We start from the raw sequence: 22,376 nt of genomic DNA, 5'->3' as shown, positions 1-22,376 counted from the left end.
AGATGACCTTTTGGTTCCCGATGTAGGTGTCTTTCTTGAGCTTGCCAACCACCAGCTGCTGAGCTTCCATCACCGACTACAGCACCAGCCCCTGGGCCTGGGCACCCAGCATCCTCATTTTGCTCGCTTTGTCTCACAGGTCTGAGGTCTCTGTCTTCAGCCTGGACTGCGGCAGTGTACTCTTTCTGGTCAAGGCCTCATGTTTATCTCTAGGTTCTTCTTGCCACTGTTGAGAGCAGACACATCCCAGGACTGCTTGTATCTGTTGACCATCTCAGCAAAGTGATGCAGGCCATGACAAGGTTTAAATTTTAATGAAGTCCAGTTTATCGAGCCTTCCTTTCATAGATAGTGCCCTTGATGTTGTATCTGCAAAGTCACTGCCACCCTCAAGGTCATCTAGGTGAACTTCTATGTTAATTTCTAGGAGTTTTATAGTTTCACATTATGCATCAGGATCTGTGAATCATTTTAAATGAAATTTTTGTGAAGGGTATAAGGTCTGTGTCTAGATTCATCTTTTTGCATGTGGGTGTCCAGTTGTCCCAGCATCATGTGTCAAAAAGACTGTTTTTGCTCCATGGTATTGCCTTTGCTCCTTTGTCCGAGATCAGCTGATGCCATTTATGTGGCATCATAATGTGGACCATTATGTGGGTCCATTTCTGGGTTCTCTATTCTGTTGCAATGATCTATTTGTTTGTTCTTCCTCCAGTAGCACATTCTGTTGATTACCATAGCTTTAGAGTAAGTCTTAAAGTTGAATAGAATCAGTCTTTCAGGTTTGTTTTTCTCCTTAAATATTGTGTTGTCTCTTTTGGGTTCTTTTATTTTTTTAATGGCTACATATTTTCCACTCTACAGATACACTGAAGTTTAACCAGAGTAACAGATAATTAGATTGCTCCTGCTCTTCTGAAAACGACAGTATAGTGAACGACCCTACAAGAACACACACCACTTTGCACATGTTCAAGGACAGTAAAGGATGTGTTTTTGGAAGTGGGAATGCTAAGTTAAAGGTATTTGCGCTTGTTACTTTGATAATGAGTGCCACACTGGTCTATGTAGACGTCGTAGAAATTATACTCCTAATCAGAAGTATATTATACTGACAATTTTTCCCTACCATTTGTCAACAAACTTTTTGTTTTTTGCTAATTTGGTAGGTAAAACATTAGCACCTTGGCGTAGATGAAATTTGATTTTCTCTTATTCACTAATGGTGACTTCACAAATTTCTACTTTGAGCAGAGCCTCAGAGTAGAATCCTTTCTTTTCAGTATAGATGAAAAAAAATCAGTTTTGGACCTGGCCGGGTAGCTCAGTTGGTTGGAGCATAGTCCTGATGCACCAAGGTTGTGGGCTTGACCTCAGGTCAGGGCACATACAAGAAGCAACCAACGAATGCAGAAATAAGTGGAGCAACAAATCCATGTTTCTCTCTCTCCCCTTCTTTCTCTCTAAAATCACTTAATAAAAAATAAATAAAAATATTTAGTTTGAAGAAGCAAATGAATAGGTTTTTGGCCACTGCCTGGTAGAGGAGCAGAGTCAGCACACTCACTTTCCTTAAAAGCTATGCATTTAGCCACCTTTCACACTTCCTATCAAATTTCAACATTTCACTTTCCCTACTTACCCTGCTGTAAAGTGGGGAAGGAGAGAAGGTGTCGACTAGAGGTTTAATTGTGGAAATGTACCCTTCTCTGGGAAGTGAGTGCTCTTTCTGAGACTGAATTTTCTTATTCATGAAGGGATTGGGTACAGAGCTATTCTAAGTTCCATTTTTAAAATGGTAATATTCCAATATTTAAAATGCTTAGAAATCACGTCTGGGCCTTTTGGCTAAGGTCAAGTGTAAAAAACTTAGAAATCACTCACTTTAGAGACAATTAAGGACTTTTGTTTCGAACTACACATATGTAGATGAAATTAGAATTATTTAAAAAAATCTGCTGTTAGTGTGTCATCAGGAGAAAGAATCTTCAAATGTAATCAAAGGCTAGATTTAAAGATTGATGGCGGCTGAGAGTTGAAACCTAATTACCAGTCATTCCTTTGGGTGTTGTTTTTTTTCAATCCAGTCTGCACTGTGTACCCACTTTTAAAAAGAAGGAATAAATAGAAAGTGATGGAAATATGCTAATCTTGCCATGAGTACAGGAAAGTGCAGTGGGCTGTAGGTGGGGAAGTCTGGATCCTATTACTGATGGCGATACCTTGGCAGCGTCCTTGCTCCCACTTGCTCTCTTTCACACCCTCTCTTTCCCTCTCATGTTCATTATTTATTAGGAAGCAAAATTACATAGATCTTGAGTGCCACCTTTGGAGTTACATTTTTTTTTTTTTAGTTCAGATACCATTATTGTTATGTGATATCTGTGGATCTTAGGTAATTATTTAACCTCTCTGTGTTTCAGTTTCCCTGTTTGTAAAATGTGGATAATAATTAGACCTTGCCCTTGGGACTGTTGTAAGGATTAAGTACAATAAAACATGTAAAATGTTTACCACAAAACCTGGCATGTAAGATGTGCTAGAACATATCAGCAGTTATTTCAAAGCAGCAGGCACTGAACTAATGCGTCTTGGGCTCAAACTGCACGGGCTCTGTGGCTTTGAATGTGAAGCCACAGGGTTGAATTCTGTGTGCAGCAATGTAGTTTACCAACACTCCTGCTGAAATAACTTAAAAATGCTGAATGTAATAGAAAGAGCATTTTCTTAAATGTAATGAACCAGTAAGAACGCAATGAATATTTAAGCTAAAAGCTAAGCAAAGAGAGGTCTACTGAGCAATGAAGCTGGCTTTTGCCTTGATGACATTTGCCAAACCAGTTTAACTTGAACTGTTTTTTATGGCCTACGGGTACAGGAGAGACAAGGTAAGACAGCTGAGAGGGTGTATATCCTTCAGTCATAAAGCTGGGACTGCAAAAGGCTTTTTCCTCAGTGTAAAGGTGAATTAGAATAAAAACAAAACCAAAAATGTAATTTACTCTTCCCAATCCTAGAAGGCTACAGGAAAATCACCTATCAAAAACCTAGCTACTGCCCTGTTTGGTGTGGCTCAGTGAACCGAGTGCCAGCCTGAGAACGGGAAGGCCACTGGTTTGATTCCCAGTGAGAGAATATGCCTGGGCTGTGGGCCAGGTACCCAGCTGGGGGCGTGTGAGAGGCAATGAATTGATGTTTCTCTCCCTCTCTCTCCCCCTTCTTCTCTTTCTAAAAATAAATAAATAAATCTTAAAAACAATCAAATAAAAAAAACCTAGCTACTGAGCAGATGCCTAATATTTAGTCCTGAGAATCTCTGATCTTTTTTTTTAATTTTTATTTATTTTTTATTTTTAGAGAGGGAAGGGAGGTAGAAAGAGAGAGAGAGAGAGAAACATCAATGTGCGGTTGCTGGGGGCCATGGCTTGCAACCCAGGCATGTGCCCTGGCTGGGAATTGAACCTGCGACACTTTGGTTTGCAGCCCGCACTCCATCCACTGAGCTATGCCAGCCAGGGCAAGAATCTCTGATCTTAAACCCACTTTAATGCTGGTCTGGAATCATGGTAACTAGGTGGACAGAAAACCTCAAGGTGAAAAATTGACTTAAAGAATTTCTACATTGGAAATGTTCCTGGTACAGAGCAGAAACAAATTTTTTTCTCTCTTTTGGAGAAGTCTCTTTTTATGCCTGACTTTGAAAAATCCCCACCAATAAAATTAGAAGGAAAGCGAGCATCTCGTAGGAAAAAAAAAATCACTAAACAAGATATGAGCTGAGAACAAGAAACTATAATGACTAATTAAGCTGATGTGAAAAAGAACTAACTAGAACTTGACACTAAAAATATAATAATTGAAAACAATGACTCAATGAATGGATTTAATAGATTTGTCAAAGTAGAACAGGAAATAGTCAACTGAATGGTAGCACTGAAGAAAATTTTCAGATGGCAATGCAAAGGGGCAAAACAGTGAGAAATTCAAAAGAAAGGTTAGTCAGCTCTGGCAGCTGTGGCTCAGTGGATTGGACCATAGTCCTGTAACCAGTAGGTCACCAGTTGATTCCCGGCCAGGACAAGAGCCTGGGTTGTGGGCTTGGTCCCTGGTGGGGGCTCATGTGGGATGTGGCCCACTGGTGTTTCTCTTTCACAACGATGCTTCTCTCTCTCCCTTTCTCTCTCTCTCTCAAATGAGAATAAAATAAACCTTAAAAAAAGGAAAGGTCAATATACGTGGAAGACAGAATTCGGATTCAGCATACGTTTAATTATAGTTTCAGAATAAGAAGAGAGAAAATGGGAAGAGGCAACAATTAGAGAAAGAATATCAGAGAATTTTCAAGGATCAATAATAAAAAGCACTACTTTACATATTCATGAAATCATATGAATCCCAATCAGGATCAGTGAAAAGGAATCTGCACATAGACATACTATAATTAAATTTTGGAACACAAAAGATAAAGAGAAGATCTTCAGTGAGGCCAGAGAAAAGAGGCAGCTCATCCTCAAGGACATGACAAATTAGCCTGACAGTGTGACAGTAGAAACCAGAAGACAGTAGAATATTATCTTTCATGCACTGTCAGAAATTAACTGTTAGTTCAGTATTCTATTTTCATTTTAAAAATCTTTTTTTGTAAAGATTTTATTTATTTACTTTTTAGAGAGAGGGGGAGGGAGGGAGAAAGAGAGGGAGAGAAACATCAATCAGTTGCCTCTTACACACCCCCAACTTGGAGCTTGGCCTGCAATCCATGCACGTACCCTGAGCGGGAATCGAACCAGTGACCTTTCAGTTTGCAGGCCAGCACTCAATCCATTAAGCCCTACCAGCCAGAGTCATTTAAAAAATCTTTAAAAAGCAAGGACAACATAAAGACTTTTTCAGACTTACAAAAACCTAGATAGTTGGTTCTAGCAGATCCTCTCTAATGAGATATCTAGCCGACTCTTGAATAAAATCGGTGTGAACTGTGCAGGTCCACCTACACGTGGATTTTTTTTTTTTCAATAAATGCAGTCAGCCATCCTAACCATGGATTTTGCCTCTGAGGAGTCAACCAACCCTGGGTGGAAAATAGTAATTTTGCATTCCCAATTGCAGTTTCAATTTGCAGTTTGTTGAATCCGTGGGTGCGAAGTTATAAGTGGATTTTCGACTGCATGGGAGTCAGCATCCCTAATTCCTCCCTTGCTCAAGAGGCAATTGTACTTCAGGAGGAAGAAAATTATTCCCAGGCAGAGGTCTCAGAAACAGGAAGTCACGAAGAGCAAAGAAAGGGAAAATGTGTAAGTTAAAGCACATATTGACTGTATAAAATAATGATAATGATGTTTTCAGTGAGAGCTAGATGAAATAAGTGACATAGCTGGAGAAGCAAAAGGAGTTAGTTAATACCTTCTAAAGTTTTTGCATAGTTCAGGAGGAAGTTAAAGGTATTGATTAAATTTAGACTTTCATAAGTGAAACGTGTATGTTAAAATTTCTAAGGTAGTCACAAAAATTTATTAAAAGAATGAATACACCCAGCAATTCCACTGCTGGGACTAGATCCTAAGAACACTAAAACACCAATACAGAAGAACCTTTGCACCGTGATGTTCACAGCAGCACAATTTACAATAGCTACGTGCTGGAAGCAACCTAGATGCCCATCAGTAAATGAATGGATCAAAAACCATGGTACAATTACACAATGGAATTCTATGCAGCAGAAAGAAAGAAGGAGCTCCTACCCTTTGCAACAGCTTGGATGGAACTAGAAAGCATTATGGTAAGTGAAATAAGCCAGGCAGTGAAAGACAAATACCATGTGATCTCACCTTCAACAGGAACCTAATCAACAAAACAAACAAACAAAATATATCCAAAGACACTGAAATAGAGGACAGGCTGACAGTGACCAGAGGGGAGAGAAGAGGGAATTTCAGGGGAGAATGGGAAGGGTTTACAGGAAAAATTTAAAGGACACATGGACAAAAACTAGGGGGAGGGTTGGGTGGGTGGGCTGGAATGGGAGTAAAAGGGAGAAAACTATTTGAACAAAGATTAAAAAAATGAATACTTTCCTAGCTAATGGGGAAAATTGAAGTGAGAAAAGTAATAAATCTTGAAGTAAAGGAAGCTGAGGAAAGAAGTATAAAGTAGGCAAGACAGATAACAAGCACAAAATAAGATGTAGAAACAAATCCATATGTATCAGTAATTATAATACATCCAAAGGTACCAAAGTTTGTGAGAGTGGATGAAAAATGAAAATTCAGACATATGCTATTTATAAGACACATTAAACTATAAGGCTACAGAAAGGTTAAAAGTGAAATAATAGGCCCTGGCTGGCATAGCTCAGTGGATTGAGCTCGGGCTGTGAATCAAAGTGTCGCAGGTTCGATTCCCAGTCAGGGTACATGCCTGGGTTGCAGGCCATGACCCCCAGCAAGTACACATTGATGTTTTTCTCTCTCTCTCTTTCTCCCTCCCTTCCCTCTCTAAAAATAAATAAAATCTTTTTAAAAGTGAAATAATAGACAGAAATAGGTGGTGAAAAAACAAAAGGAAACTGGCAACATTGACACGAGACAAAATGGGCTGTAAATGCCCTCCCAAATTTTTCTAGAGACAACGAGGGTCATATTGGTTAAAGAGTTGCAATTCAGAAATATAAAAAACTTGTATGTATACAATAACATGGCCTCTTTGCACAGTGAACAAAAACTGACAGCACGACAACGAGAAACATAACGGTGTATATTCCCGGTGAGATTGTAATATACTTCTCAGTTCTTGACAAAGTGGGAAAGAGATTAATTACCACACACAGGAGTTGAATGATACCATTGATAAGTTGGAGCTGATAGACACGTAAAGACCACCACATCTCAGAACTGCATACACATTATTTTCAAACATACATAGAAATTTATAAAAAGTGATCTCAAACTATGCCATCAAGGAAATCTGAACAATTACCAGACGATTGGCAACACACAGACTAGATCTGTGACCACCACGCACAAAGCTAGTCACCGATGACTGAAGAAAGCACACACTAGGACCTGGGGTTTGGTGGTGTCTCCTGTGAACTTTGAAAAATGAACACAGTGCTCTTTTATGTCTGTCCCTTTGTGTGCATAGCTGGGAGGGGGGTAGCTATGGAATCAGGCTGTTTGCTGAGCCTTTTAACAACCAGTTGAGCAATGCTTAGAAACCTGGGGGAAGCGGGGAGGGGATGCTGGGGGAGGGGACTCGCTGGGGGAGGGGACTGGTGATGGTGGGAAGAGCAGGAGAGCGACCTGCCAGCTGGGGAGGGGAGTGGGGCCCCTCTGACCAGGTCCTTCTGTGCCTAACCCAGGCTTCTAAACTGCTTTAGAAGCTGTTCTGCCTGGACCTGGGCTAGAGGAAGAGGCGTCTTGACCCCGCCCACCCCATTCTTGCACTGTGTAATTCTCTTAATTTGTCTTAAAATCAGTGAAGAAATAAGAGCAGCTTTCTTTGAAATCTTACCTTTTAACTGGATTTACAGATGCTTCCTGATTTACCACAGTGCTCTGTCCGAACATACGCATTGTAAGTTGGAAATATTTTAAGTCAAAAATGCATTTAATACATACTAACCTACCAAACATCACATCTTAGCCTAGCCTACCTTAAACATGCTCAGAACACTAACAGTTGGGGAAAGTCAGCTAACACAAACCAATTTTTCTAATAAAGTGCTGAATAAATTAAATATTGTACTGAAGTTAAAAAACAGAACAGTTGCATGCATATCATATTCAAACCATGTGAAATCGGAAAATCATAAGTCAAATCATCTTAAGTTGGGAACTGTCTATAGTTTAATCTCAGTGTTAAAGGTTACCTGGATACAGAGGCTACGAGGTACAGGACATAATTTTGGGACCTTTTTAAAATTTCTAAGCACTTAATGTTTTATATATATTGCTGTCAGAGCCTATTAATTATGTCTTTGGTCTCAGCAAGGCTTAATGAGAAGAGAATCATTTAAGTTAAATGTTATACTACTCATAACTGTGGTTTGTCAGGTCCACATTAGTTAACTGTTAAGGTGAATGGGTTGGCATATTAGGAAGGGTTTTTCCATAGTACCTATTCATGCAATGTGGAATACTAAGGTTGGAAGTTCTGAGACACCATTTCCTTCACCACCACCTTTTTCAGTTACACAGATGAGGCAGCTAAGGCACAGGGGAGTGATGAGATTCACCTGACACAGTTTAGCTAGAAGGAGAACTGGGCTGCCACTCTGGCCTCTTGACTCCCATTGTCCCCGATGCCTTACTACAGCCCATGAACTAGTTATTCTTTTTCCAAAAAGAGGGTGAGTTTATACATTATGTTTTAATTTATGGCTATAGCCTTCTTTCCCATTGTTAGCAGTCTGGAGAACACATGAGCTCCTGAGATGACGTGGGGCTAGAAAACTTGGCCTTGCTGTTTCTGAACTTGATCCAAGTGGCTCACTCAAACTACATTGCAAAGAAGGCCTCCACTGTTTGATAGTCCAAGGACCAACGCTTTGCTCTGATCCCCTCCAATCTGTATACTCCAACAGCTCCTGGCTGGAGGAATAAGTGATGCATTTCTAAATATGGAACATTTCATGTAGTCAGATCCTCCCGTCTGTTCTTCGTGGGCCTGTGGTGGAGTGGGATCGAGTGGTGGAGGTGGGAAAGAATTAGTCTTATCTAGCGTGAGTAACAATGCTGGGCTCTTTTCACAGGGAAGCAGAGTGTTGGGAGGAAACACGACTGGACAGTGTGGCCCTGGACTGGGGACAGTGGATTTGCAGTCAGAAGGAAGACTTGGGTTTGCAACCTGCTGTTTCCTGTTAGCCTCTTTGAACTCACATTTAATAATGTGTTACTCTTAGAGTCATTGTAAGGGTTATGTAAAAAAAAAACCCCACAAGATACAAATGGAGATATGTATAAACCATAAAGTGACTTGCAAATAATGTATTATTATTAAGAAAGAAGGTGAGGGGGTGGGAGTGATGATTTTTCGGAAGGGGTGTGCCAGAGGAGAGTGCTCGGTTGTGGCGCTTCTGGCGCTAGGTAAAGAGGTGGAGACAGCAGTCAGCGTGTATTGAACAGTATGAATTCCTCTACTTTAATATATATTTCCATATTTCTGTTTTCCTTTAGAGTTAGAATTCTCATTTCCACGTAGTTTGTCTTTTATTCAGTCATTTAAGTGACTTGAACAGATCTGTAGTCTTTCATGAAACTCCTGTTAAAGCAGTGATGTACACTTGTCTCCGGTGTAAAGACAGTGAAGATGAAGATAAGATTTCAGGGTTTATTCTGCTTAAGTGCCTTCAGAGGGTGTGAGGGAATCCTTTGCTACCACAACAAAAGCCCAAGCAACTACACAGGCATGTTTTGAAACTCTCAGAGGACCAATTAAAAAAAACTCGCCCAAGATCCCCCAGTTGTTAGATTGAAATCGGAATAGAGAGCTCAGACTGACTGCCAGATGGGTTCCTTTACACTTGGCTCTGCTGACGCATTTCATCAGTGAGGACTCTTCGGTTGCAAGTGACAGAAAACCCGACGCAATGCTGCTTAAACAAAACCGAACAAGATTTAAACAGGGAAGTGCATTGATGCTGTTAACTACAGGGTGCAGCAGTATCAGGTGTCAGGTGCCACCAGAATGATAGTCATTCCCTCTGGATTGGATTCAGTTCACACAGATTTTCCCTTGGCTGCCAGGAAATCTAGATTTTGAGGCTTCACAAACACACAGCCTCACAACTTCAAGTCCAACACAAAAGGAAGTTTCTATAACAGTTCAAACAGAAATTCAGGCCTGACTCTCAGTGGTCAGGAACGAGCCGTGTGCCCCTCCCAGGCAATGGATGAGGCAGTTGTCTGATTTGTCAGGGCGAAGCCACACGCTCACCTGAATTGGTTTGAAGCTGACACCACCTAGATCTCCTGGACAAAAAGTGGGAGAAGGCAACCAGCCGATGCCTGTCACTGTGAGCTTTCTCTTAGGGGTCTCTAGTTAAAAGCAAATGGGTATTAGTGTGGAGGATTTGTTTTTCCTTTGTAGAGTTTTAAAAGCGTTGACAAATGTTTAGTACTCAAGATACTTCTTGCATTCCTTCCTTCCTTCCTTCCTTCCTTCCTTCCTTCCTTCCTTCCTTCCTTCCTTCCTTCCTTCCTTCCTTCCTTCCTTCCTTCCTTTCTCTCTTTCTCCCTCCCTCCCTCCCTCCCTCCCTCCCTCCCCCTCTTCCTTCCCTCCTTCCTTCCTTCCTTCCTTCCTTCCTTCTCTCCTTTCTTCCTTCCTTTTGCTAGGGGAATGAAGGGAGAAACAAAGGGAGAGAAAAATCATCTCTTACACATCCTCCAACTGGTGACCTGGCCTGCAACCCAGGCATGTGCCCTGACTGGGAATCAAATCAGAGACCTCTTGGTTTGCAGGTCAGCACTCAATCCAGTGAGCCACACCATCCAGGGCCCTGCTTTTCTTAGTTAACAGTATCTTCCTAGAATTTCTAATTTTTTTTATTAGTGGTGTCTACTGCTACAGTTTTCTGACTGTCATGTAGTTTGACATTAGCAATTTTAATCATGCACCTTCAGGTAAATGTGGCAAAAATTAGAGATGTAGAATGATTATAGAAGTTACTAATCAATTATAAAATGAGCTTATGTACATTTAAACCTTAAACATTTTTTTAGTTCATCCGATGCATGAATCTCTGCATACTTAAATGGCTCCTTTTGTTTCTTGCTGCCTTAGGGTTTTTGGAGTGTGCATTCTTTGAGCAAAGTTGGCTACAATTTCTTTTTCAAATTGCATTTATTCTATGGAAGTGTATTTATTGATGTGACTAGGGTGTCAACATATTAGTAACTTCTAAGCGAAGAAAGTTAACCACAAAATAGTGGAATCCGATGCTACGTAGATCTCTTAGGAGGCATAGTAAGCATTTTGTGAGCTGCCAAAGAAAGTTAAAATCAGTTTTAAACATCTTTGCTTTTGCCTGAATATTGACCAAATAATTTCATATTGGATACAAGGTGCAATGGAAGTACATTTTTAATGTAATCTAAATTGTCATTCTCTGAACGATCAGTGAAAGTGTATTTTGATGGATGTCTTGCCCATTGTGTTCACACAAATGGGACCATGAAACACTTGTGAGAACCCCGCTTTGAGGCTGTTGAGGTGGGTTTCCTGCCACCCTTATCCAGGAGCTAACTGTGCTATCTTACAAGTTACCCATACTTCCTGGCCTCCCTGTCCTCCTGGCTACACCATGAGAGGTTTGACTTCACTGGTTTCTAAGGTCCCTTCCCCTTAGTGAGCAGTGGGTTCCTGGCTCATCTAAATCTGATGGAACGCAAAGTTGTTGTTTTACACAGCTTTCTCTTCCCCTGCCCCAGTCATACTAACTCCACTCACCATCTCCAGCTCCATCATCTCTAAATTTTGAAATCATTGGCTTGGATTCTGGAGGCCAAAGTGAGTGCTTACTTCTTCAGTCTCCAAGAGGCAGGAATCCAGGAAACGGGGCTTTGTAGTGGAGGCCTCACTCATGTTACTGACAGCGCGTCTGGTGTGCTTGGCTCAGGTCTGTCCCTCAGGACAGCTCACTGCCTGATCTCACCTTTTAGCAGCACACAGATGCCAGGGGAGGTAAGACAAGCAGGTAATCAGTGAACATAAGGGTGCGTACAGCCTGGAGGCCATAGGGTTTAATGACTCATACCTTGGTGCTTTTTTTTTTTAAAGATTTTATTTATCCATTTTTGAGAGAGGGAAGGGAGGGAGAAAGAAAGAAAGAGAGAAACATCAATGTGCGGTTGCTGGGGGCCGTGGCCTGCAGCCCAGGTATGTGTCCTGACTGGGAATCAAACCTGGGACACTTTGGTTCGCAACCCGCGCTCAATCCACTGAGCTACGCCAGCCAGGGCTTACCTTGGTGCTTTTGCTCAACCATTTACATTCTCATAGCCTCCTCTTTCTAAAAACTCCCACCCAGAAGGGTTTCTTTAAGCACTAGAGCTAATGTGTGTGAAATGTTTTTCAGCTTTGGCTGCACTTTGGAATCACCTTGGATCTTTAAAACCCACCACTGCCCATGTCCCACCTCCAGAAATTCTGATGTAATTGGTCAGGGATGGGCCTGAGAGTGGTGATTCGAAGGCTACCCAGAGTCATTGATTCTGCTGTGTAGTCAAGGTCGAGACCCACTGACTGTAAAGCCTTATCGCAGCTCCTGACACATAGTAGGTTCTCAAATTGGTAGACAGGATTATGACAGTTGAGTGCATGAAGGAGGGTTAGGTAAACTGGAGGGAGAGATTCCTGGGGGCATTTCAGGAAGGCAGTGACATTTTACCCAGCCCTTGAAGAAAAGGCAGTGATTGCAGTGTGACCAAGATCTAGAAGTTGGAAAACCTGGTCCATCGATGTGAACCAGTGTACAACTATCTCAATATTATAGACATCTCTGTGGGTTTGTGTGTCTGTCCTCAACCAGGTGAAGGTCCCACCTTCATTGGGTATATCTGAGGGCATTACCTATATTCATTATCTATTGCTACATAACAGATTACCCCAAATCTTAGTCTTTTTCAAAAGTATATTTTGATTATTATGCTATTAAGTTGTTCCATTTTTTTCTCCCCTTTCTCCCCCTCTGTCCTGCACCCCACCTCCCTGAGCATCCCCCCCAACCCTAAGTTCATGTCTGTGGGTTGTACATATAAGTTCTTTGGCTTCTCCATTTCCTACACTATTCTTAATCTCCCCTTGTGTATTTTGTACCTACAATGTATGCTTCTTATTCCCTGTACCTTTTACCCCAAACTCCCCCTCCCCACTGATAACGCTCCATGTGATCTCCATTCCTGTTCTTGTCCTAGCTATTTGCTTGGTTTTTGTTTTTTAGGTTCAGTTGTTGATAGTTGTGAGGTTGCTGTATTTTACCATTCATAGTTTTGATCTTCTTTTTCTTAGATAAGTCCCTTTAACATTTCATATAATAAGGGCTTGGTGATGATGAACTCCTTTAACTTGATCTTATCTGGGAAGCACGTTATCTGCCCTTCCAATCTAAATTATAGCTTTGCTGGATATAGGTCCTTGCCCTTTCATGACTTTGAATCTTCTTTCCAGCCTGTTCTTAGTGTCTTAGAACAACCATAATTATTATCTCTCACTGCTTCTGTGGGTCAGAAATACAGGTTGGGGTGCAGAGAGCATGGCTAGTCTCTGTTCCTCTGTCCAGGGCCTTGCCTGGAAACCCTGGAAGCTGGGTTTAGAATCCTGTGCAGGTTTATTCACTCTCATGTCTGTGGTTGATGTCAGTTGTTGGCTGAGGGCCCAGCCGAGGCTGTCAGCTGGAACATGAGCACCCGGGCTTTCTTGCTACTTGGTGGCTGGGCTCTTAGGGCCCGCATCCTGAGAGAGATGGGGAGGCAGTCAGAAGCTGTATTCTTTCTATTACCTAGTCTTGGGAGACTCATAGCATCAATCCAGTTGATTTTGTTAGAAATTAACCACCGAGTCCAGCCCATAGTCAAGGGAAGGCAAATTAGATTCTTCTGTGGTTTGAAGGGGAGAGATGTACAAGGCTTTATAGGACATATTTAAAAGCCATTGCATTACTTAAATGCTTTAGTTCTTTCTAGCCTGTCATGGCTTGAACCTGGGGTTTGCAATCTGAAAATAAGATTTCAAGTCCTATTGCTACCTTCTCCTGGCAGGGGGGTGAATCACTTACTCTAACATAACACGCTTTCCTCTCCTTTTTTTCATCCAGTTAAAAGGAAGACCAATGACATGTATGTGCATGTGTTTTGCTAACTATATACAAATGCATTGTATTCTTTCTTCTTTAAAAAATTGTTTTAAGGTTTTATTTACTAAATTTTAGAGAGGGAAAGAGAGGGAGAGTAACATCAATGTGTAGTTGCCTCTGGTGTGCCCCCCACTGGGGCCCGGCCCACAGCCGGGCATGTGCTCCAACTGGGATGTGCTCCAACTGGGCATGTGCTCCAACTGGGAATTGAACCTGCCACCCTTTGGTTCATAGGTAGGCACTCAATCCACTGAGCCACAACAGCCAGGACTGTTCTTTCCTTTTCTGATTCCACTAACCTTCCTTGGACTGAGAATGAACAAATAATGCAAAATAAAGAATGACATGTGAAATCATGAGGTCAAGTTAGTGAGGAAAACTGATCATGAATACGGACAGGGTCTTCTTTAATTCCATGTAACGTAAAATATTTCTAATATAAATTATAAATGTACTCTTTATAGGAAATAGTTACTACTGATATTAAATTATTTCCAATTCTTGGAACAAATTCTTAAAAAATAGACTATTTTGTCTTCAAAATGGCACATGTATGTGTATATATAAAATATGCACACACACATGTACACATAAAATGTATGTATACATACATAGGTGTATATATAAAATATATGTATACATACACATATACATGTGTGTGTGTGTACATATATAACTGCATAGAAAAAGAATTGGAATGATACACCTCAAACAAAATTGGTCATTCCAGGAAAGGCCATTAGGTGAGGGAGAAGGGGCTTTCAGTTTTTAAAACAACTTGATAAATTGCACTAGTTTTTTAAAAACGAAGAATGAGCATGTGTAGCTGCACTATTTATATACCTGCATACTTTTTTAAAGAGGAGATCTTGGTAGTATGCAGTGCTGGGCGGAGAGAGGAAAGGGCAGGTGAGGGAGGTTGTTTCCATAATCTCCTGTGTTTTGTCCCAGTTTACAATTGGGTCCCTGGGAGATTTTATCTCAGTGTGCTGGGACTCCTGTGCAGCCTGAGGGAGTAGGAGACAGCCAGACCTAGCCAGGAGGGGATGAGACTGGAAGAACCTGGAGCCAGAGGAAAGGTAAGAGAGGCTGGAGTTAGCGAGATTAGATTGCCGTTGGGGAGGGTTAAGAATGAGCCCAAGGAGCCAGGGGAAGCTCGGGCACAAGCTCTGGGAGCCTTCCCCAATTGTTCTCTAAATGAATAGACAAAGCTCTGATTATTTATTTATTTTTTTCACCAAGGGGCTGGCTCCATCCTGGAGTACCTTTATAAAACTCTAGACCGTTTTAATGGGACAGATGACGAGTTGTTTTCCACCTGCGGTTTTTCCGTCATGCCAGCCATGCTTGGGTTTGCCTGGCTTTATTCTGTGACCAGAAGAGAAGTTGGAATTCTGAAAAGTTGCTTTAGCCAAATCCCACGAACAAAGAGGGCCTTGTTTGGGGTTATGCACATCAGCTTTTGGAGGAGTCTGATTCATCAGTTCGGATCTCTGCTTTTCAAGTTCTTGCTCTAGTTAGCCTTACGTTTCTCTGTCTGTGGAGGGCAGGCCCGATGAGGAACGGGCAGCGCAATCGGTCACCCTGCTCGAGGCCTCTGCCCGATTCCAGTGACCCCAGGAGGTTCAGCCTGGGCACAGCCAGCCCCTAGTGGTCCTAAATGGACACCTGTAAAGAATCCCAAAGAGGGAGGCAATCTTTTTAAAAATTCTTTTATTTACTTTTATTTTTGAGAAGATTTCATTTCTTTATTTTTATTTCTTAAAGATTTTATGTATTTATTTTTAGAAAGAGGGGAAAGGAGGCAGAAAGAAAGGAGAGAAACATCAATGTGTGGCTGCCTCTCGCACACCCGCCCTGGGGACCTGTCCCCGAAACACAGGCGTGTGCCCCGACTGTGAATCTAACTGGCTGGCGACCCTTTGCTTCTCAGTCTGGCACTCAATCCACTGAGCTGCACCAGTCAGGGCATCTTTATTTATTTTTAGAGAAGGGGGAAGGAGGGAATAAACGAGGGAGAAAAACATTGATATGTGAGAGAAACATCAGTTGGTTGCCTCCCCCCGCCCAGTGGGTGACCTGGCCCGCATCCCAGGCATGTGCCCTGATGGGGAATCAAACCAGCGACCTTTCTGTTCGCAGGCCAGCGCTCAGTGCACTGAGCCAGGGCTGGGAGGCGAGCTTTGTTACTGGGCTGGGCTTCTCCAGGGCTACATGGACACTATTATAATCTCTAAAATCTCCATGGATTGCATAATCCACCAGAGGTGGGTAGGTACAGACAGAAAATTCAGCAACTGGGAGTGACAGTCGCTCTCCTATTAGTCACTTCCCTTCCCGCCACTGCAGCATCCTAAGAAGATACCAGCATTGATGAGTTTGGGTCCTGGCTGAATATGGCTGAGGCCTGGAGCACATAAACCGGTCCTGAAATTTGTTTCCTGTTAGATTTACTTTCTCCGTAGACAGCAGCTATATGTTAAATGACGTTCCACCCCTGGGGAAGACTTGTGAGAAATCTGTAGGACCTGGGGGATTCCAGCTCTGTGCATGGAGAAGTTGTACGCTGCCTGTGTTGCCCATAATGCCTGGTGACTAATGGCATTATGTTACCAGTGTGAGCATGTGGCTGTCATTTTCTTCATCGTTCTCTCACTCTGTTTCCCTTGACAGGGCAATTTGGTTTTGATGCTGTGCCAGAAATCTTCTGACAATGAGTTACTGGAACTTGGAGAAAAAGAACTGTGTGCAGTACCGCAGGCATTTTCTGGTGGACAACAGCGTGTTTCACGGTGAGCTGCCTTTTGTACTTATGTAGATGGGGCTTTTATTTCCTTTCTGACAGCACTTTCATTCGAGCACTCTGGGTGCAAGTGTGGTGCACTGTTGGGGGGAACCCAGAGCTCGAGTTAACTTGTTGATGGGTAGTTACCAAGAACCCACAGTTGTAAGCAGTGCACCCCAGCCCAACAACCAACATGGTGCCATCACTTTCTACCTTACGAGTGAGTTTATATCAGTGCCTCATCTCATCTACTACACTGTCAGCTCTAGTGATGCCCCTTCCCCATGTTTGAAATCTATGGATCATCCATCAGTGCTTATCACCAGCACAGTGTGTGTCTCTTCTCGGGCCACACATAGAACCAGAACAGCGAGGCTCACAGCACTTGACTGTCACTATCGGGGTGGATTACCGCAGCAGCTGTAAGGCACAGAGTGACCAGTGTTTGTCATTTTCACGGCGCACTGAGACCGATGGCCTTTCTCCTGCTCTGGCGTGTTTACTCTGTGGTATGCAGTCAGGGATAAGCTCTGTCAATACTGCCATCAGCGTACCCTTGAGTGGAGTTTATTTACGCGTCAGAGATTCATGTGTTGCCAGAAGTTTTTGAGTAATCTCCATCAGAAGCGGATGGAGGTGTAGCAGGAAAGGGGAGATTTCAAAGGGAGTGGGGTGCTGTTTTGGCAGAATCCTGTAATCTGAGCTGCCTTCTGCTTTCTAAGCTGGGTTTTTCTTCCCCAGTGTAATGACAGTGTTTTTATTCCTTTAAATTAAGCTTACGATGACAAATTTACCATTACTTTATTAAAGCACTTTCGAGTTTCCACTGTTTTTCCACATTCTTTATAACCACCATACTATAGGATTTTACTAGGTGGAGGGGGACTTTATTTTACAGGTCAGGCAAGGGAAGCAGAGATGAGATGACCAGTCCGCGTTGATGTAGCTAATTATTATTAGCAAGGCCAGAACTGAAAGTCCTGCCTCCACCTTTCCAGGCTGGCTCTTGGCTTCGCAGCCGTGAAGGAAGGGCCCTTAGCAAAGGCGTCACGGAAACCGCGCCTTCACACCGGGGCACCAAGTTCGGCTTTGTTTCTCTGTGACCCTCCCCTAAGGGTCGTGTTCATTGCTCCATTCTCTCACATGCAGTGCTCGCTGTGTGGCATTTTCCCTCGGAACTTTATCTGCAGTAAAAAAATTATGAACAGGTCATCGAAGAAACACAAGCGTTAGAAAAAGTAGCTTTACTGTGTCAAGTTTTATTTTGTGCCAGTTTTGAAGAAGTTAACATTTAAATGCCTTCGTATGTTATTTTAGAATGCCTTTGTCCAGAGGTCTCAAGTTTATAAGAATTTAGAAACCATTTCCTATGTGTTTTCATAGTTGTACAACCACTTCTTAGCGTGTTACCATATTGCAGATATCTATGCTGAGGGCTTGATGATCATTGTCATATTGCATTATCTCACTACCTTGCAATAGTTGTTATTCTTCCCAGTTTATGGATGGGGACAATGGAGGCGTGGGAGGGGTTGTGAAGTGGGAGATCCAGAATCCAAACTGTGCTCTGCATAAGTCCCAAACCCCACCATGTCTGCCACGCTGTCACTTCCATTTCAGTAGAGAAATTAGCTCTCTGGGAGGTTTGAGTTCTCTTCAACCAGACTTGCTCTGCTACTCGCTTTCAGCGTGTGGGCTTGATTTAAGCAGTTTACATAATCCTCTAGGATAGCAGTCCACTCCTCTATGAAATGAGGGTGCTGGTGTCAATGAATTTTGAGGTTCTTTTGAGCTTTAATTTCCGAGACCCCATTGAAATAGTTCTGAGAATAAGAATTACTGTTACTTTGTGAGCTGCCTTTTCACTAAACAGGAGGTACACAAGAGGGCAGTAGAATGCTTAAAATATGAATGGATTACTTCTTAGGTGCAAGAATTACTTTTTTTTGAAAGGATGTAGAGATTTTATAACTGCTCAATATTTAAGTGATTAGAGTCCCTTAGAAATAGAATTCTATTCATTTAAAATAAAGCAGTAGCCTTAAGTATTTCTGACAGTGTAAATTATGATTTTGAATTTTTGTACCTAAGGGTATGTAATTCAGGAAAAAAATGATGCCTCTGCTCTTCACCTCTGCAGAAAATTAACATTGTTAAGCCAGGAAGTTATTTAACTTAATGGAGCATTGTAAGGGTTCTTGGTATATTTTAAGCCAAGGGAACTCTAGTGATAATATCTTTGTAGAGGATTTTGGAACATTTCCAGGAGAAGACAGGGACAGGATATGTTGAGTCAGAAATGTCAGCTTTGTTTTAGAGGGACTTCTGGAACACAGGATGAGCATTTGGATGCTTTTTGCGGATTAGCTTGGCCTCTCCATCTGCTGATAATTGTCCTTACATTACCAAATCAATCAAAAAGAAACAAAACTGTCCATTATAAACAGAAAACAGCCATATCCTCTGTGAGATAATAGCTTGTAGAATATACAGACATGACTGTGCAAATCATGCCAGCCAGACTTTCACGTGTACACTTAAGTGGGACTCCCAGAAGAAGGGAACTGCATTAAAATGAGGGCTCTGTAGGCTAAAATGGTCAATAAAAGTAACAATAAAAATGTGACTCATGTATACAGTTCACAGTTCAGGAAGCATATTCATAGACTTATTTTATGATTATAAAGGAAGTGTGGTTTTCATTGGAAACAATTTAGAAGTTTACCCACAATCCCACAGCCCGAAGAGAAACACTTTATAGTTTCCGTTCAGTCTTTTATCAATTTCATCTGTGCAGCAATCCTGATGTGGAAATGTGATGATATCTGGGGAAGTCAGGAAATGGTGGATGCTGCTCACCAGAAATGAGCTGGATGGGTTGACTTAGTTCTGTGTGCAGTGATGAGAGGAACCCTCCTAAAAATTATGGAAAATTGTTTTTGTATTTCCCACTTGTCTGCCCTTTGCCCAGATTTTTAGGTGATCTACTGAATCCAAAGGGATTAGGTACCTGCCAAAGAGGCCAGTCACTGGAGTTTTCCTCTACTTGGCTTTTACTCTCTTGTTATGTTTGAAGTAGAGAAAAAAACTTGGGCAAAGAATGATTGTTGCAGTATGAACCTTTTAATGGTTTATACACTCATCACAGTATTTTTGTTTAAAAATTACCTATACCCTCAGGTGTTTCTCATGGTTGCTGTGAACTGCAGCATTTTTTGACCTGGGACACAGGTTTTCAAACCAATAATCAGTTTATTTTTAAATTAATATATGCAATTTCTTGTGCACATAAGCTTTTCTAAACATTTGAGTTCCTTAATAGAATATACTTGGAGGTGACTTAATTTTTGATTTCAGGCATTGCTAGTTAAAATTGTGATATTGGAAGAAATGATTGTTTTCCTATAAGTTATTTTGGTATTATCCCAACTTATTGTATTGAAATTTATTTCTGTTGCCATCATGTTGTTATAGGCATTACATAAAAATTCAGTTGAGTAAATTTCAAAGATCTAATTGGCTTTTTTAAAGACTTTATTTATTTATTTTTAGAGAGAGGGGAAGGAAGGGAGAAAGAGAGAGAGAAAAACATCAATGTATGGTTGCCTCTCGCGTGGCCCCCACTGAAGACCTGGCCCACAGCCTAGGCATGGGCTCTCACTGAAAATCGAACTGGTGACCCTTTGGTTCCCAGCCTGTGCTCAGTCCACTGAGCTACACCAGCCAGGGTTTATTGGCCTCATTGACCAATTCATGAATTGTGCAGCATCCCATCTAGCAAGTAGAAAGGAGCTCCAGAGGGCTGTAGAAAGGGAAAAGTTTTTAAAGGAAGAGAGAGGCTGGGACACCTCCTCTTTTTATAAATAAAAAAAGGTTCTTTTGGGTAGGGTCACCTATCTTTGGGACAAGCAGTTTTGTTAAGAGGATTGGTGTTGACCCGGAAATTCTAGGCTGATTGCTTAAGATTACCTTCCTGAGGAAAGTTGTAACTGCAGTTAGGTTAGGCATTAAATCTTGTTTGCTAGTATGGGCCTAGCACAAGTGACACCATTTTGGTGGTGTTGTTCCTTAACATGCGAATGTTTCTGAATGACTGTCACAAATCTAGGCTAGAAATATTTTGAATTGAATCATGAGTGTCTCGCTCTTACTGAAAGTGGCCCGAGATGACCTCTGAAAAGGGTTGGCTCTTCACTTGACCCAGAAAACCCCACAAAGTCATGCAAATCAAGAGGTTCAGATCTTCACGTTCACTTTAAGAACACTCCTGAAGCTTCCCAGGCCATGGGGTGTGCATATCTGAGAAGCTGCTCCGTGTCTGAAGGATGTCACTTTATAGAAGCACTGTGTGCCATTCCGTCGTTAGAGTGGTGGAGTTGGTAGGCGGGGCTGGACACAGAGTTGGTAGCTTAAAAATGCAGAGAGTAGTGCTGAACTTAAGACTTTATATGTAGGTTCTCTGGTCATTGAGCACATTCCGGTGAACAAAGCTCCCAAGATGCGGTGTAGACTTTACAGAATTCATGGGCAGATTAACCCCTACGTGAGCTCTCCCGGCCACACTGAGGTGACCCTTTCTGAAAAAGGGCAGATTGTTCCTGACCCAGAAGAGGAAGTTGCACAGAAGAAAAAGCTATCCCAGAATAAACTGAAAAAAACAAAACAAAACAAAACAAAACAAAAACTTATGGCCCGGGAGTAAATTCAGCATAAAATAAATACTAATAACAGTGTAAAAAAGAAAAGAACTATGAATGTCTTTTACTATCTAGGGCTAAAATTAAAGATAGTTCTCTTATTAAATAAACATGTATGTAGTATTTCTTTTCAAAAAGTGCCTCATATGGGCTTTTACTTTGCCTTATGACAACCTTCTGATAAAAGTAATTTAATTTAATTAAATAAATTTCTTTTTCATTCAGCCTCCACGTTATGGCCAGAGGCCTAGCTGATGAAGCGAGGACAGAAATTGGACTGCCGGTTTGCCAAGGAAAGGAGGGTGGAGCGGGGTCCTGGAGACTAGCGTGTTTCCAGTTTTGCTACTAACTCGTGTAGCCTTTGTCACCTAGGAGACCCTTAGTTTCCCTTTCTGTAAAATGAGGGTTTTGCCAGATTCAAAATTTCCCTTCTAACAGCAACATGGATGGGTATGTGGTCAATGGGGGGCGGGGTCCTGCAGGCCTGCGTGTGGGAAGGAAAGGCTGAAGGTGGGGAGGAAGAGGAGGCAAGATTCCCTCTTAATGATAAATTTTGTAGTTAGCTCTGCACTGGCAAAAAGTGACATTTTCCTTTAGGAAGGGATGGGTGTGTGTGTGTGTGTGTGTGTGCGCGTAGGAATGTAGGATGCTTGTGAGTTCTTTCTCACCATGGAGACACCATGGCTAGGACTGACATTTCCAGACAAGTAAGTGTGTGTGTGTGTGTGTGTGTGTGTGTGAGAGAGAGAGAGAGAGAGAGAGAGAGAGAGAGAGAGAGAAACTTTGGTCTCCTCTGTCAGAAGGGCTCTTAAGGCCAGACCCATCTCTCTCTCTGCAGCCCCACGCATTGTCCATTCCTAATTTCCGCTGATGGAGGCATGGCTTCCTTTGCCGTGAGGATACTTCAGCAACTGTCTGGGCCCTGCCCTTTCATCTCCACATTTCTTCCCATCATGAAGTGGAGACTGCTATGGACTACGGAGGCTGGGACGGAGTATGAAATTGTCCTCTTTCTCCTCCCGAATTTATTAACTACAGTCCCCTT

The 22,376-nt window shown here is 42.0% G+C and overlaps 1 protein-coding gene across 4 annotated transcripts in view; it reads left to right on the top strand.

Moving 5' to 3' along the window:
• The window catches only part of PLCH1 (phospholipase C eta 1), a 180,830-nt gene that overhangs the window by 9,499 nt on the left and 148,955 nt on the right, over positions 1-22,376 (top strand). For all 4 annotated transcript variants that reach the window (XM_045851645.1, XM_045851642.1, XM_045851643.1 and 1 more), the window contains exon 2: positions 16,523-16,641. In XM_045851645.1, the coding sequence (XP_045707601.1) occupies positions 16,563-16,641 (79 nt within the window). In that variant the 5' untranslated portion in view covers positions 16,523-16,562. The remainder of the gene's footprint in view (positions 1-16,522; positions 16,642-22,376) is intronic.

The sequence above is a fragment of the Phyllostomus hastatus genome, unplaced genomic scaffold (genome assembly GCF_019186645.2).
Source record: "Phyllostomus hastatus isolate PE091 unplaced genomic scaffold, TTU_PhHast_1.1 phas_contig_86, whole genome shotgun sequence".
Lineage (NCBI taxonomy): Eukaryota > Metazoa > Chordata > Mammalia > Chiroptera > Phyllostomidae > Phyllostomus > Phyllostomus hastatus.
The sequence above is the reverse complement of the archived record's forward strand: the minus strand, read 5'-3'. Positions and strand labels throughout refer to the sequence as shown.